The 13,424-nt window shown below is 40.3% G+C and overlaps 1 protein-coding gene and 1 long non-coding RNA gene across 2 annotated transcripts; one reads left to right on the forward strand and one right to left on the reverse strand.

Annotated features, from left to right (window-relative positions):
- The first annotated feature begins 54 nt into the window (after window positions 1–54).
- Window positions 55–6,120, forward strand: SBDS (SBDS ribosome maturation factor). Its single transcript, XM_084880744.1, has 5 exons — window positions 55–422; window positions 1,106–1,235; window positions 2,045–2,245; window positions 3,817–3,981; window positions 5,344–6,120. The coding sequence occupies exons 1-5, from the start codon at window positions 295–297 to the stop codon at window positions 5,470–5,472; spliced, it is 753 nt and encodes a 250-aa protein (XP_084736870.1). The 5' UTR covers window positions 55–294; the 3' UTR covers window positions 5,473–6,120.
- A 29-nt stretch (window positions 6,121–6,149) lies between these two features.
- Window positions 6,150–13,063, reverse strand: LOC311620978. Its single transcript, XR_014794775.1, has 2 exons — window positions 11,277–13,063; window positions 6,150–11,060 (listed from the first exon to the last, which is right to left on the reverse strand). It is a non-coding gene; the product is annotated as an uncharacterized lncRNA (long non-coding RNA).
- Between the last annotated feature and the right edge of the window lie 361 nt (window positions 13,064–13,424).

Consider the following 13,424-nt stretch of genomic DNA (forward strand, 5'->3'; position numbering starts at 1 on the left):
AGCTCATTGGCGAAATCACATTTACCGCAGGAAGTGCGTCTGTATCTTCGGGCACGCCACAGCGTCGTAAAGGCCGCAGTGCGCATGCGCCATTGCTCACGCTTCCGGGTGGGGCTGTCTGCGCGGTGAGTCCGCCGGGTGTTCGTGGCCCCCCAGGCTGTTAATCGCGAGGCTGTGCTCGCCGCGGGCCGTACTGCCCCACGCGCCGCCTGCTCCTTACTGCGAGGCAGGTGGCTCTCCGGCCGGCGCAGGCCCGCCGCGGCTCGTCGGACCCACGGCCTGTGAGCAGCCACGATGTCGATCTTCACCCCCACCAACCAGATCCGCCTGACCAATGTGGCCGTGGTTCGCATGAAGCGCGCCGGGAAGCGTTTCGAAATCGCCTGCTACAAAAACAAAGTCGTCGGCTGGCGGAGCGGCGTGTGAGTGACCCTCCCTCCCTCCCCACGGGCGGGCCGAAGCTTGTGACCCTGCCGCGGCCTGCCCTGGTGGCCGGGTGCCCGGGCCAGCCTGGGGCCTGGTCAGGGAAGGAAATGGAGAAGTTTTTCCTGCAGTGGGCTTGAGAAGTGTCCGCTCTTCCCGAGCTTAGCGCCTGAACTAAGCGTTCCTGTTTGGTTTGGGCTGGTGGTTGGAGTTTGGTTTTGCTTTCCTTTATGCTGTCACAAGAAACCTCCATGGTCATGGTCCTTTGGCCAGAATAATAAAAGAAAGAGCTTAGTCTTAAAAATATTCTAGAACATCTCATGTCACAGATGTTAGCCCGGTATCAGCGAAGTGCGTAGTGTCTTCACTGCTGCCATCTAGCGGCCGCGCTCAGCGGCAGAAGCCGGACCCGGACCCGGACCCAGATCTAGATCTAGATCTAGAAGATCCAGACCCGTCAGGGTCCCATACGTCCTCCCACGAAGTTTTTCTCCAATGAGTAAAGGCAAATACATATGTGGTTCTGCGTGTGTTTTTTTAATGTTTCCTCGGTACCGCGAGGATTTTTTAGGAGTATTTATTGTTTCTTGCTGTTTGTTTCGTTGCCATCTCGTATTTAAATGTGAATGAATTTCCAAACTTCAAGTGTATTCACTTAGGGCTCGCTCTCCTGTCCTCACAGGGAAAAGGACCTTGATGAAGTGCTGCAGACCCACTCGGTGTTTGTAAATGTTTCTAAAGGTCAGGTTGCAAAGAAGGAAGATCTCATCAGCGCATTTGGAACAGATGACCAGACTGAAATCTGTAAGCAGGTGGGTTTTAACAGCTGCAGCATAACTACCCATCTGTAGTGTGAGTTCTTAGATCTGTAGTGTAAGTACTTAGAGATGTGTTAAACTTTTAAGTTTTTGTTGTTGTTTTGGAGTTAACAGTAACTACGCAATAATTTGAGCTGCACAATATCACTTTTAATCGTTCAGGACATGGTGGTTTTTTTTTAATTGACGTATAATTGACAAAATATGTTTCAGGTGTACAACATAGTGATTCAATATTTATAAACCTTATGAAATGATCACCACCAGAAATCACCATACATACTTAGGAAATGGGTTGTTTTTTTTTTTGCCAAAGCCTCCAGAAATTAAATTATCTACTAAATTGCCTTATTTTGTTCCTTTATATACTTTTAATATAATATGGCTGAAAGTAGAATTTCTTTTCAAGTAGTTCATCATTTAAACCCTTTGCTAAAGTTGCCTTTTCTCTTCCTAATCCTAAATAAGTGCTATTCTACTTGAAATATTTTTATTGCATGTAATATTATATTTAAAATCATTTTTCTTAAAGTATTAATGTTTATTGCATGTAACATTATTATATTTAAAATCAGTTTTCTTGAAAATAATTAAAATTTTGGATAGTAACTCTTTAAAAAAAATAAGTGATATTTTGGAGCACGAGATAATTCAGTGCATTCTTTACGCAAAGCTCAAATTTCAGTAGCTCTCTAGAGAGGATGAAATTTAATTTTCTCCTTAGTTATTCTTGTGGTTAGTTAACAAATAGTATGTAATAAAGACATTGCTTAAATTTGATGGAATTTTTTTGTTTGTTTTAGATTTTGACTAAAGGGGAGGTTCAAGTATCAGATAAAGAACGGCACACACAGCTGGAGCAGATGTTTAGGGACATTGCAACTATTGTAGCTGACAAATGTGTGAACCCAGAAACAAAGAGACCATACACTGTTATCCTTATTGAGAGAGCAATGAAGGACATCCACTATTCAGTCAACACCAACAAGAGTACAAAACAACAGGTTAGTAGTTTTTAATGTCATCAAAAAGTATCCATGAAAATCAGTTTTCTCTGAGGAAATCATTAAAATAATTGATCTGTAATAAACTGATAATACTTGAAAGCAAGATTTGGGGAGAGGGGAATGAAAGGATGTATATTGTAGAGGAGAGAAATGGAATGTTTTTTAACTACATACAAATATACATAGGACTCACCTTTCTATCCAAATCAAACCTTTAAAGATAAAACTTGGATTTCTAAAGAAAGAGTCTTTGTAATGCTTTAGATTTTTTTAAAAAACACATAATTCACATACCATAAAAGTTACCCTTTTAAAGTATACACTTCAGCCGAAACCGGTTTGGCTCAATGGATAGAGCGTCGGCTTGGGGACTGAAGGGTCCCGGGTTCGATTCCGGTCAAGGGCATGTACCTTGGTTGCGGGCATATCCCCAGTAGGGGGTGTGCAAGAGGCAGCTGATCGATGACTCTCTCTCATCGATGTTTCTAACTATCTCTCTCCTTTCCTCTCTGTACAAAATCAATAAAATATATATATATTTAAAAAATAAAATAAAATAAAATAAAGTATACACTTCATTGGTATATTCACAAAGTTTTGCAGCCTTTCTTACTACCTAATTTGAGAACATTTTCATTACTCAAGAAAGAAACCCTGAACCCATTATCTGTTACTGTTCATCTTTCACAAGCCGTTAGCAACCTGGACATTTCATATAATTGGAATCATGTAGCATGTGGCCTTTTCAAGGTTCATCCATGTTGTAAAATAGTAGTATCAGTACTTTATCCTTGCTACTTATATTGTTTTTACAGACAAATATTGACATTTTATGGCTGAATCATATCCCATTGTATGGAAATACTACATTTTATTCATTCATTCAATAATATGGGTTGTTGCCACTTCTTAGCTATTGTGAATAATGCTATGGAATTCATTACAGGTTTTCTGTGGACATTTTCATTCTCTGTACCCAGCAATGAAATTGCTAGATCATATGATAACTGTTTAACCTTTTGAGGAACTGCCAAATCGTATTCCAAAACAGGTGTACTATTTTCTGTTCCCACAATGTACAAGGGTTCCAATTTTTCCATGTTCTTGGCAATATTTGTTATTTTCTGCCTTTTTTATTATAGCCATCCTGGGGTTAACATTCTGGTTTTGATTTGCATTTCCCTCATGACTAATAATTTTCATGTACTTACTGACCTTTAGTCTCTCTGGAGAGATCAATGTTCAGATCCTTTGACCACGTTTCAGTATTGCATTGTAACACTTTTTCTATACTCTGAATACTAGCACCTTATCAAGCGTGATTTGTTAATATTTCTCCCTATTCTTTAGGTTGTCTTTTCACTTTCTTCATAGATTTTTGAAGCACAAGAGTTTTTATCTTCTAAAGCCCAATTTACCTATTCTCTGTTTGCTTATGGTCAAGTCATATGTCTAAGAAACCATTGCTAATGCAGCTAGAAGGAAATAGCTTTGTTATGAATACCTTATGAAATAAGGCAGCAGAAACAGCAAAGAAATTGCAAGCATTTTCAATTTTGTCTTAATAGGCTTTGGAAGTGATAAAGCAGTTAAAGGAGAAAATGAAGATAGAACGTGCTCACATGAGACTTCGGTTCATTCTTCCAGTGAATGAAGGAAAAAAGCTGAAAGAAAAACTCAAGCCACTGATCAAGGTTATAGAAAGTGAGGACTACAATCAACAATTAGAAATTGTAAGATTAAAAATCACTTAAGTTCCTCATATTAACAAAATAGTTTTATTCTCTGATTATAAATGTGTAACAAACTTTTAAAAGGTGTGAACAGTAAGACATTCTCAGAAACATCTTTCCTAGAATTAGGTAAAAAATATTAAGGTCTAAGTAGATCTAAATTGTAGTTAAACACACGATATTTTTGTTGTTGTTTTCCAGTTAAATTATTTATGATAAAATCATGTTGGTCATGTGACAAGGCATTAACCTCCTTGTTTAAAGACTTACCCAGATTTTAGGTGAGAATATATATTACAGTGGTTGATTCTTTTTTGTGCCCTGACTAGGGACTGAACCAGCAATCTTGGTATATCTGGATGACGCTCTAACCAACTGTGCTGCTGACCTGGGCACCACAAAACATTTTTTTAAATATATTTTATTGACTTTTTACAGAGAGGAAGAGAGAGGGATAGAGAGCCAGAAACATCGATGAAAGAGAAACATCGACCAGCTGCCTCCTGCACACCCCCAATTGGGGATGTGCCAGCAACCAAGGTACATGCCCCTGACCGGAATCGAACCCGGAACCTTTCAGTCCACAGGCCAACGCTCTATCCCCTGAGCCAAACCAGTTTTGGTACACAAAACTTTTTTAAAAGGCAGCAAAGCCCTAGCCAGTTTTGCTCAGTGGATAGAGCATCGGCCTGGGAACTGAAAGGTCCCAGGTTTTATTGCGGTCAAGGGCACATGCCGAGGTTGTGGGCTAGATCCCCAGTGGGGGACTTGCAGGGGGCAGCCAATCCATGATTCTCTCTCATCATGGATGTTTCTCTCTCTCCCTCTTCCTTCCTCTCTGAAATCAATAAAAATATATTTTTTAAAAGCAGCAAAGATATGTCCTTGAGTCCTTACCCAATAGCTTCAGACACAGTATAAAACCAGATTTGTGCAAATTGAAGTCCCTAAATTTTGCAGCAACTTTATAGTTTGTGTATAGGCCTTCAAGCTCCTTTCTCTCCTTCAACTTGGATAAAAAGAGGCAATTTTATTGAACTATAAAATTCAATGCTGTTTTTGTATGAAAAGAAGCATATTCTTCTAATTCAACCATTTCATCTTATGGCTGAAGAATCCAGATGTGTCTTTAAACAAGGAGGCCAATGCCTTGTCACAGCAGCTCCATGCATACTCCGGGGCAGGGCCTAGAGTAGTCTGCCATCTTGTGCATCATCTTTGTGTTGCACTGAAGAGCTGTAGTAGTAGAGACATCTGGGAAGTATTGTGTGCTTGTCTTAGACTTAGTGGAAGTTAAAGTTGTGTTGATTTCTATTGTATTGCTCCTCTTCACGTGGTAAACAGCTGTGTTAAATGTTTCAGGTGTGTCTAATTGATCCAGGCTGCTTCAGAGAAATTGATGAGCTAATACAAAAGGAAACAAAAGGCAAAGGTTCTTTGGAAGTGCTCAATCTGAAAGATGTGGAAGAAGGAGATGAGAAATTTGAATGACATTCATCAGTCTCTTCCTCTTTGAAACACTAAAACATTTCATTTCCCACGGCCCTGTGTTCTTTCTGTGGTCTGCCAAATACTTGCTCGAATTAGTTTGTTTTCTAACTTTGTGTTAAAAAGGACTTTGCTAAATTATAATTGTGGTTAATTTAGTTTTATTTGTAAATTGGGATTTTAGGGGAAAATGAAAAATTCAAGACACAGAAGTCCAGAGTAGTATTTGGCTGTCTCATGCTATTGTAGCTTTCCAAGGTGAAAGTTATTTGAGGCAGTTCTTGTGGATAAAAAGTTGTTTTGTACATTATAATAAGAGTAATTTTGGAAGGATATGTCTGTATAATCAAAAGGGAGTATTTGCTGAAAAAGAAAACAGTGCTTATTTCTACATAATGAAATGCATGTATAGGGGTAACTATATCTTGGCCTAAAATACAGCTTGGATAATGGCTTCCTGATCATCTGAAAAATACATAAGATGACTGTGCAACACATAATTTTCATTAAACATGCTGCCATAATATAGATTACTCCTATATTAAATATATATATATAGTCATTTATTTCTAACTCTTAAAGTTTATAATATATGTTAATATAGCCAAAATTATGAAATCAATAAAGCCACTCTTTATTGTTACTAAACTATGACTTGAGTTTCTGGACAGCTTCCTCCCTTATTTTTTTTTTTTTTCTTCTGCCTCTTATCTGGTCAAGTTGGAGAGCTGTTAGCAGGATTAAATAACCAGTATGAGCAATACTTAGAATAGGGCTGTCCTGATAAACACTGATTATATCTTACTAATATTATCAGAGATGTAATTGCATTTATTTTAGTATTAACACTTAACTGAACAATGTGCATTTTTAAATCTACTTGTCCTCAAAAGAGATTCTAGAATGTAAATTTATATTTCACTCAAAATAAACATACAGATGTGATTTGTGGACAGAAATTTTCAACTGAAAGAGTTCTTGACTTGTACATGACAGGGAAGCCTGTAGAATCACTGCTAATCCAAATTCTCAGAAATGTCTCACCCTATATAATAAAAGGCTAATATGCAAATTGTCCCTTTGGTAGTTCAACAAATCGGGAGTTCGACGGCTCACTTTTACGCGCGCTGACCATCAGAGGGTGGTGCAGAATGGAAGAAGGCCCCCATCAGCTCTGATCACCAGCCAGCCTAGGGACCCTACCCATGGACAAATTTCCAAGTTTCATGCACTAGGCCTCTAGTTTCAAAATAATTGCCCAGTCCCTTCCCTGCACACTCTCCATGGTAACCATTACTTTGTATCTAAGAGTTTATTTCTGTTTCATTTGGGGTTTTTTAGATTCCATATACAAATGAAATCATACGGTATTTGTCTTTGACTTATTTCACTTACCATAATACTCTAGGTCCATTTAAGTTGTCAAAAATTGCAAGATTTCATTTTTTATGGCCAAGTAATATTTCTTTTTAAATGTATTTTATTGATTTTTTTACAGAGAGGAAGAGAGAAGGGTAGAGAATTAGAAACTTCAATGAGAGAGAATCATTGATCAGCTGCCTCTTGCACACCCCCTACTGGGAATATGCCCGCAACCAAGTTACATGCCCTTGACCGGAATCGAACCCGGGACCTTCAGTCCGCAGGCCAATGCTCTATCCACTGAGCCAAACCAGTTTCAGCAAGCCAAGTAATATTTCATTGTATACGTACCACATCATCTTTACCCATTCGTCTTTCAAAGGACATCTAAGTTGCCTCCATTCTTGGCTATTATAAGAGTGCATAAATCTTTTTGAATTATGTCAGTTTTCTTCAGATAAATAACCAGAAGTGGAACTGTTGGGTCATACTTTTATTTTTTTAATTTTCCATAGTGATTGCACTAATTTACAATCCCAGCAGTACACAAGGGTTTCCTTTTTTCCATATTCTTGCTAACAATTGTTATTTTTTGTCTTATTGAGCTGACATTATGTTGTCATAATGTCAGCTCATTAATGTCATAATGTCATAATTATGTTGCAGTTTTGAATTGTATTTCCCTGATGGAAAATACTAATTTTAATTTTTTTAATATATTTTATTGATTTTCTTTTACAGAGAGGAAGAGAGAGGGACAGAGAACTAGAAACATCGATGAGAGAGAAACATCAATCAGCTGCCTCCTGCCCACTGGGGATGTGCCCACAACAAAAGTACATGCCCTTGACCAGAATCGAACCTGGGACCTTTCAGTCCGCAGGCAGACAGACGCTCTATCCACTGAGCCAAACCAGTTTCGGCTGAAAATACTAATTTTAAATTGTGTCTTCAATACTAGTGTACTCAAGTTTTAAATAAATAATGAAAAGTTTCAACTCATAAAATGCAAATAAATTGGGGGTGGATAACTTCACGGAATAAAATGATTTACCACAAGACATTTTAAGCTCTTTGGTAAATTTAAAGTGACATCAAACCTTTTTCTCAAGGTTCATTTTTAACGATTTCTTCTGCATTGTCCTTAGGAAATTGTGAGAAACTTCCCTGGTTCTGGGAACTTGAACTGCCCCGTAGCAGGTGGCCCTGGCCCTAAGAAGCAAGGTGTGAGAGCAGGAAGCCCAGCAAGGTGTGAGAGCAGAAGCCCAGTAGATGAGCTGTTTCAAGTTGAGGTCTTGCACTGGACCATGGGAGCTGCACCTTTTACACCCTTTTTAGGGATACCTTTTTGTGCATGGCTAAGCTATAAAGAGGTTTATTGGTCTTAAGCTATATTTGGAATTGGAATAGGTATACATTTGAAGATCCTCTGTGAAAAACAAAGACTTGAATACAGCCAGAAGAATTTGTTGTTTGTCTTGGCCTGGTGTCTGATGATGAGACATTTGCAAGGGTTTTTTTTAAAGGTTTGTCACCCTAAAACAAATGCCCCATTGGTACCTATGTGAGGATCAAATCAAAAGACAAAGTAGTATCATGGCTAGCCTAGGATACAGTCTCTTAAAACTAAAAACAGAAATCAAAATTTACACTATCAACCCACCTCCTATATTACACTGCAGTCATGCAATCTTCCTCCTATATTACACTGCAGCCATGCAATCTTCCAGACGGGCCCATGGGGGGAAATCCTCACCATCACAAATGGCCAGGTCCTTTGCCAGGTCCTTCTGCTAATGGTCGGAACTTGGCTCCGTTGGAGGCTGATATTCAGAACTTGATAAGAGCTATTTTAAGGCCTCTTCTAAAACTAACTGGACCAAAATGAAACTGAGTACTGCAAGGGAAAGAAAACATGTATAAACATTTGTGGGAGGATCCCACATTCCACATCCAAAGGTACACAGCTCCAAATCCAGGCATAGGAACCTTTTCATTTCCACTTTAGTTGCAATTCTTAATATAAAGAAGCAAATTCAAGATGATGTAGTTGGATGGGCAGGTGAGATGTTGATGTTATCATTGAGGATGAGATGCAATTCTTTCAAGAATTAAAAATATAATTCACCTGGTAAGTGCAATTCTCCCATCCAACGAATTCCCAATGTCCTTTTCCTTTTTTAATTTTAAAGTATTGTTATTTTATCATTTTTATTTCATTCATCACCTCCTCCTCTTTGGCAACCATCATCAGTTTCTCTACATGAGTCAGTTTTGTTTTGTTTATTCGTTACTTGTTTTTCTGTACTTTGTAGAATGAGTTTGGAAGCATTTCTTCCTCTTCAGTTTTTTGGGACCATTTAAGGACAGGAATTCGTTCTTGGAATGTTTGGTAGAATTCACCTGATCCTTTTATTTGTTGAAAGCTTTTTGATTGCTGTTTTTATTTCATTTCTAGTAATTGGTCTCTTTAGATATTCTATTTCTTCCTGTTTCAGACTTAAAAGGTTATATTCTTCTAAAAATTTATCCATTTTTTCTAGAAGGTTGAATATGTTGGCATATAATTGTTTGTAGTATTCTTTAATGATTCCTTGTTATGTTGACTGTAACTTTATGATCTTATTTAAATTTTTTTTATGCGTTTAGCTAAAGTTTTTGTCAGTTTTGTTTCCAACAGAGAACCAGCTGTTGGTTTAGTTGATCTTTTCTATTTTTAAATTTCTATTTTATTTATTTCCACCCTGGTCTTAATTCCTTTTTCTCTGTTGGTATTTTGTGGAAGAGCTACACTCAAGGGCCAAAGAGCCACATATGGTTGGAGACCCACAGTTTGCCAACCACGGCACTAAGCCAAACCAGCCAGGGAAGGTTTTTTTATTATATAAAAATACATTTTTATTTCTCTGGGATAAATGCCCAGAAGTACAAATCTGGGTAGTATGGTAGTTACATATTTAGTTTTATAAGAAACCAGTTTTTCAGAGTGGGCTTGCTACTTTACATTCCCATCAGCAATATATGAATAATTCAGTTTCTCTGTGTTCTCATCAGCATTTGATGTTACCACTACTTTTTATTTTAGCAATTCTGATAGATGTGTAGTAACTTATTGTGGTTTTAATTTGCATTACTCTAAAAACCACCCACATCCACACATGTGCATATTACTTCTATTTGTTGCCTATACTTTCAGATTCTGGGCAGAGCACCTCACGGTATTTTTTTATTTTTTGTTTTGTTTTACTTGCCTTGCTTAAGCTTTTAGCATCTCTCATTTATTCAGAGTCCGATCCAGGCCAAACTCTCTAACATTACTATTGCCAACAGTTGCATAGCCCACATTCTTCAGATACTGCACACTTCTTGCCAAACTCTTGGTTTTCCGCTGTGTACTTCTGGCTTGTTTCCAGTCCATATTACTTCTACCCAATGAATCATCCAACCAAGCCACCCACCCATTCCAACTCACAGCATGTTTCTATAATAGCTACAGGCTATTATTTTTGTATCTGGATATGGTGAAAATGTACAGGACTGTGGGTAATATCAGTGACTCCTTTTTCTAGCTCCCATGGCATTCTGTGCATTGGGATGGAAGGTGGACAGAAAATGCACCATTTGTCTCCCTACTCCAATGCCTGCCTAGTGACACCTGGGCTTCCATGAATACCAAATGGACATCTTTGGGGCAGTAGGCGAATCAAGGACTGTCCTCTGGGACCAATCCCTCTTCCTCCTGCAGTGCGAGGGCCAAGGCCCCCACATCAGCCTGAAGCTGGGCCACAGTCGGGCAAACCAGAGCAGAAGAGGCATAGATCATAGGCTGGTGGACTTGCTTTGGGTTTTCAACAAGGTGATGCCACCCCTAGGGGACATTCTGGAAATTTAGGGAATGCTTTTGGTCATCATAACAGGGGAACACTCCCTGGATGCAGAGGCCAAATTTCACATTTCACATGGCTTCCAGTGTCTTATCCAACATTCACAGAGGTGGGAAATCTTCATAATCACTTGAGCCTGGAGCCTTACATTATTTTGCACAAATATTTATTTCACATACATAGTATTCTCTAGAAATGCAACTCAACTGAGGGAAGAGTGTACTTTGTTTAAATGAGAAACAAAAAAAATCAATCTCCAGCAGCCCCATCGCAGGAGTCTGAGTGGCCCATTCAACACCTCGCCTGTCACACTGCACGTAGAGCTGTCCCATTCACAGCAATCCCCTAGGGCACATGTGTCAAACACAAGGCCCGCGGGCCAAATCCAGCCCGCCAGGCCTTGCAATGTGGCCCGCACCGCGCTGTCATCACTGCACTCCGCTGTCAGTTTATGACATTGTCAGTTTATGACTGTTCAGTAAACCATTCGGCCCGCGATTTAGGCTGGATTTTAGATTTTGGCCCCTTCTCTGATTGAGTTCGACACCCCTACCCTAGGGCCTAGCAGGTACAAGCACCTAATCCAGTCGTCATCACCTCCAAGAGCAATCGTGCCCAGAAATACATGAGTTCATTAGGTACCTTTCCTTTTATTCTTTATTTTTCAGTTAGTCCTATATTTTTCTTAAATGACATGTTGGTAGATGATGTTATCTCTCTTTCCAGGATAGTAACATTTATAAAAGGAGGGTGAGACTGATAAGGTTGAGCTCAAGGAGCTAGAAAAGGCCAAAGGGTCCCTGATGCCATAGTGTGACTTTGAGTCTGCTCTTGGTGCTCACTGGTGGCCTGCAGCTGCCCAGCACTAGTGGCCCTTGGCAGTCCTAGAGCAGGAGAGCAGCCAGAGGAAAAAGGAGCCCCATTCCAGGTAACAGACACTGCAGTGTCCATCACAGGTGCCCAAGTGTGAACCCCTGGGCCGAGGAGAGGTGGATTACCCAGCTTCTCCATAGATGTGGCATGTGAACCAGTCACATGGTCATGGATTTGGTATGAGATAGATGCCAAGATTTGGTTGAAAGATAAGGACAAAAGGATCAAGAGTCAGGCACTTCTGAGAGGGATTTCCAGTTGTAGGCTGGTGATGAAGGGGCAGGAGAGGGATGAACTGCTGAATGAAGAAAGCATTTAAAGACATAGAGGTTTTAATTAGAAGTATCCTTTGTTTTTGATTAATGGCTCTTCATCTTTAAAACGAAGGGCTGGCCAATGTGATTTCAAGATGTCAGACTCCAAAATTCTGAGACTAGAGAGATTGTAACTTGCTCAAAATGACAAAATTAGTTCTTGATAGCTAGCATCTTGGAGTTGAGAAATCAGAAATCTCTAAGCTGTAAGGGCTCTCATAAATCATCTATACCAGTGTTTTTAAATCACAGGCTGCCTGCTAGTAGTTGGCCAAGCAATCAATTTAGAGGTCTAGGCCAGTTTTTTTAAGTAGAAAAGACTAAAATTAGAGTATCAGTATGTATCACATGCAGGGCAATGATCATTTCATAAACTTTATATAAATATCCTCTCAGGCATCAATTCTCATACACTCAATGAACGCTATGAATCCATGGCATAGGCAGCACCACTGTTAACGAAAGACTAAAGCCGGGGAGATTATCTTTGCTTTCTTAGTTCTCATTACCAAAAGGTGGCCACAGGTGACCCACCAGCTTCACTCGTGGATACCTCCCTCACTCACTTATTATAATGTTCCATTATAATAAACACTAGGGGCCCAGCATGGCAGATACAAGCCCTGCTCCAACTCCTGCAGGCCATGTAACTATGGCCGAGTGGCTGAACCCCTCTGTGTCCCAGTTTTCTCATCGATAGAAAAAAGGATAATAGTACATACTTGAATGTGATGAGGATTCAGCAGGTCAGTTACTACAGAGTGTATAGAACAGTGTCTGGCACTCTGTAATATATACTAATAATAGCCTAGGTGGTGTCACACCCTCATGTCGTCACAAGATGGCCACACACACAGTGGAGGTGGGGCTGCGAGGTGAGGCCTGGGGACCCCACAGCTCTGTGTGGTGCAGAGGAGGATGGTCCTGGCGAGGAGGCAAGTTGTGGCAGGGGAAGGCAGTTGTGGGTGATCAGGCCATTGGGGGAGGGCAGTCGGGGGGGCAATCAGTTCTGCAGGGGAGCAGCTAGGCATCAATCAGGCTGGCAGGGGAGCGATTAGGGGGCGATCAGGTTGGCAGGCAGAGGTGGTTAGGAGGCAGGCGAGTGGTTAGGAGCCAGCGATCCCTGATTGTGAGAGGGATGTCCGACTGCTGGTTTAGCCCTGCTGGCAGATGGGACCAGTGCACAAATTCGTGCACCTTGAAAGGAACTGTGGGTCACGAGGCTGTGGCGGTCACAGAGGTGGGTCTAGGCCCATCCTCCACAGGCCGCCCCCCTATCCCCCACCCCCCAGGGAAACAAGTTCTTACACAACTCCTATTCTCCACCTAGCACGAAGCCAAGGCCCTTAAGAGTTCAGCCTCTGCACCAGGGCCAAGCCATGTCCTCTGCATGGAATGCCCACACAAAATCCATTCTTTTGCATGTGCCTTCATATTGTACCTCTTCCAAGATGCCTTCTGCAATCACCCCAACAAAAGCAGCATAGCCATCATCCTCTATCTTTATCTTGTTATTATCTGG

Source organism: Pipistrellus hanaki (assembly GCF_964339955.1).
Source record: "Pipistrellus hanaki genome assembly, chromosome: 4".
Classification (NCBI taxonomy): Eukaryota; Metazoa; Chordata; class Mammalia; order Chiroptera; family Vespertilionidae; genus Pipistrellus; species Pipistrellus hanaki.

Bases quoted from the DNA above. Each gene is read 5' to 3' on its own strand.
- SBDS (XM_084880744.1), top strand. From the start codon at position 295: ATGTCGATCTTCACCCCCACCAACCAGATCCGCCTGACCAATGTGGCC. The intron at 423-1,105 runs GTGAGTGACCCT...CTGTCCTCACAG, and splicing joins GTCGGCTGGCGGAGCGGCGT to GGAAAAGGACCTTGATGAAG. The intron at 2,246-3,816 runs GTTAGTAGTTTT...TTGTCTTAATAG, and splicing joins ACAAGAGTACAAAACAACAG to GCTTTGGAAGTGATAAAGCA.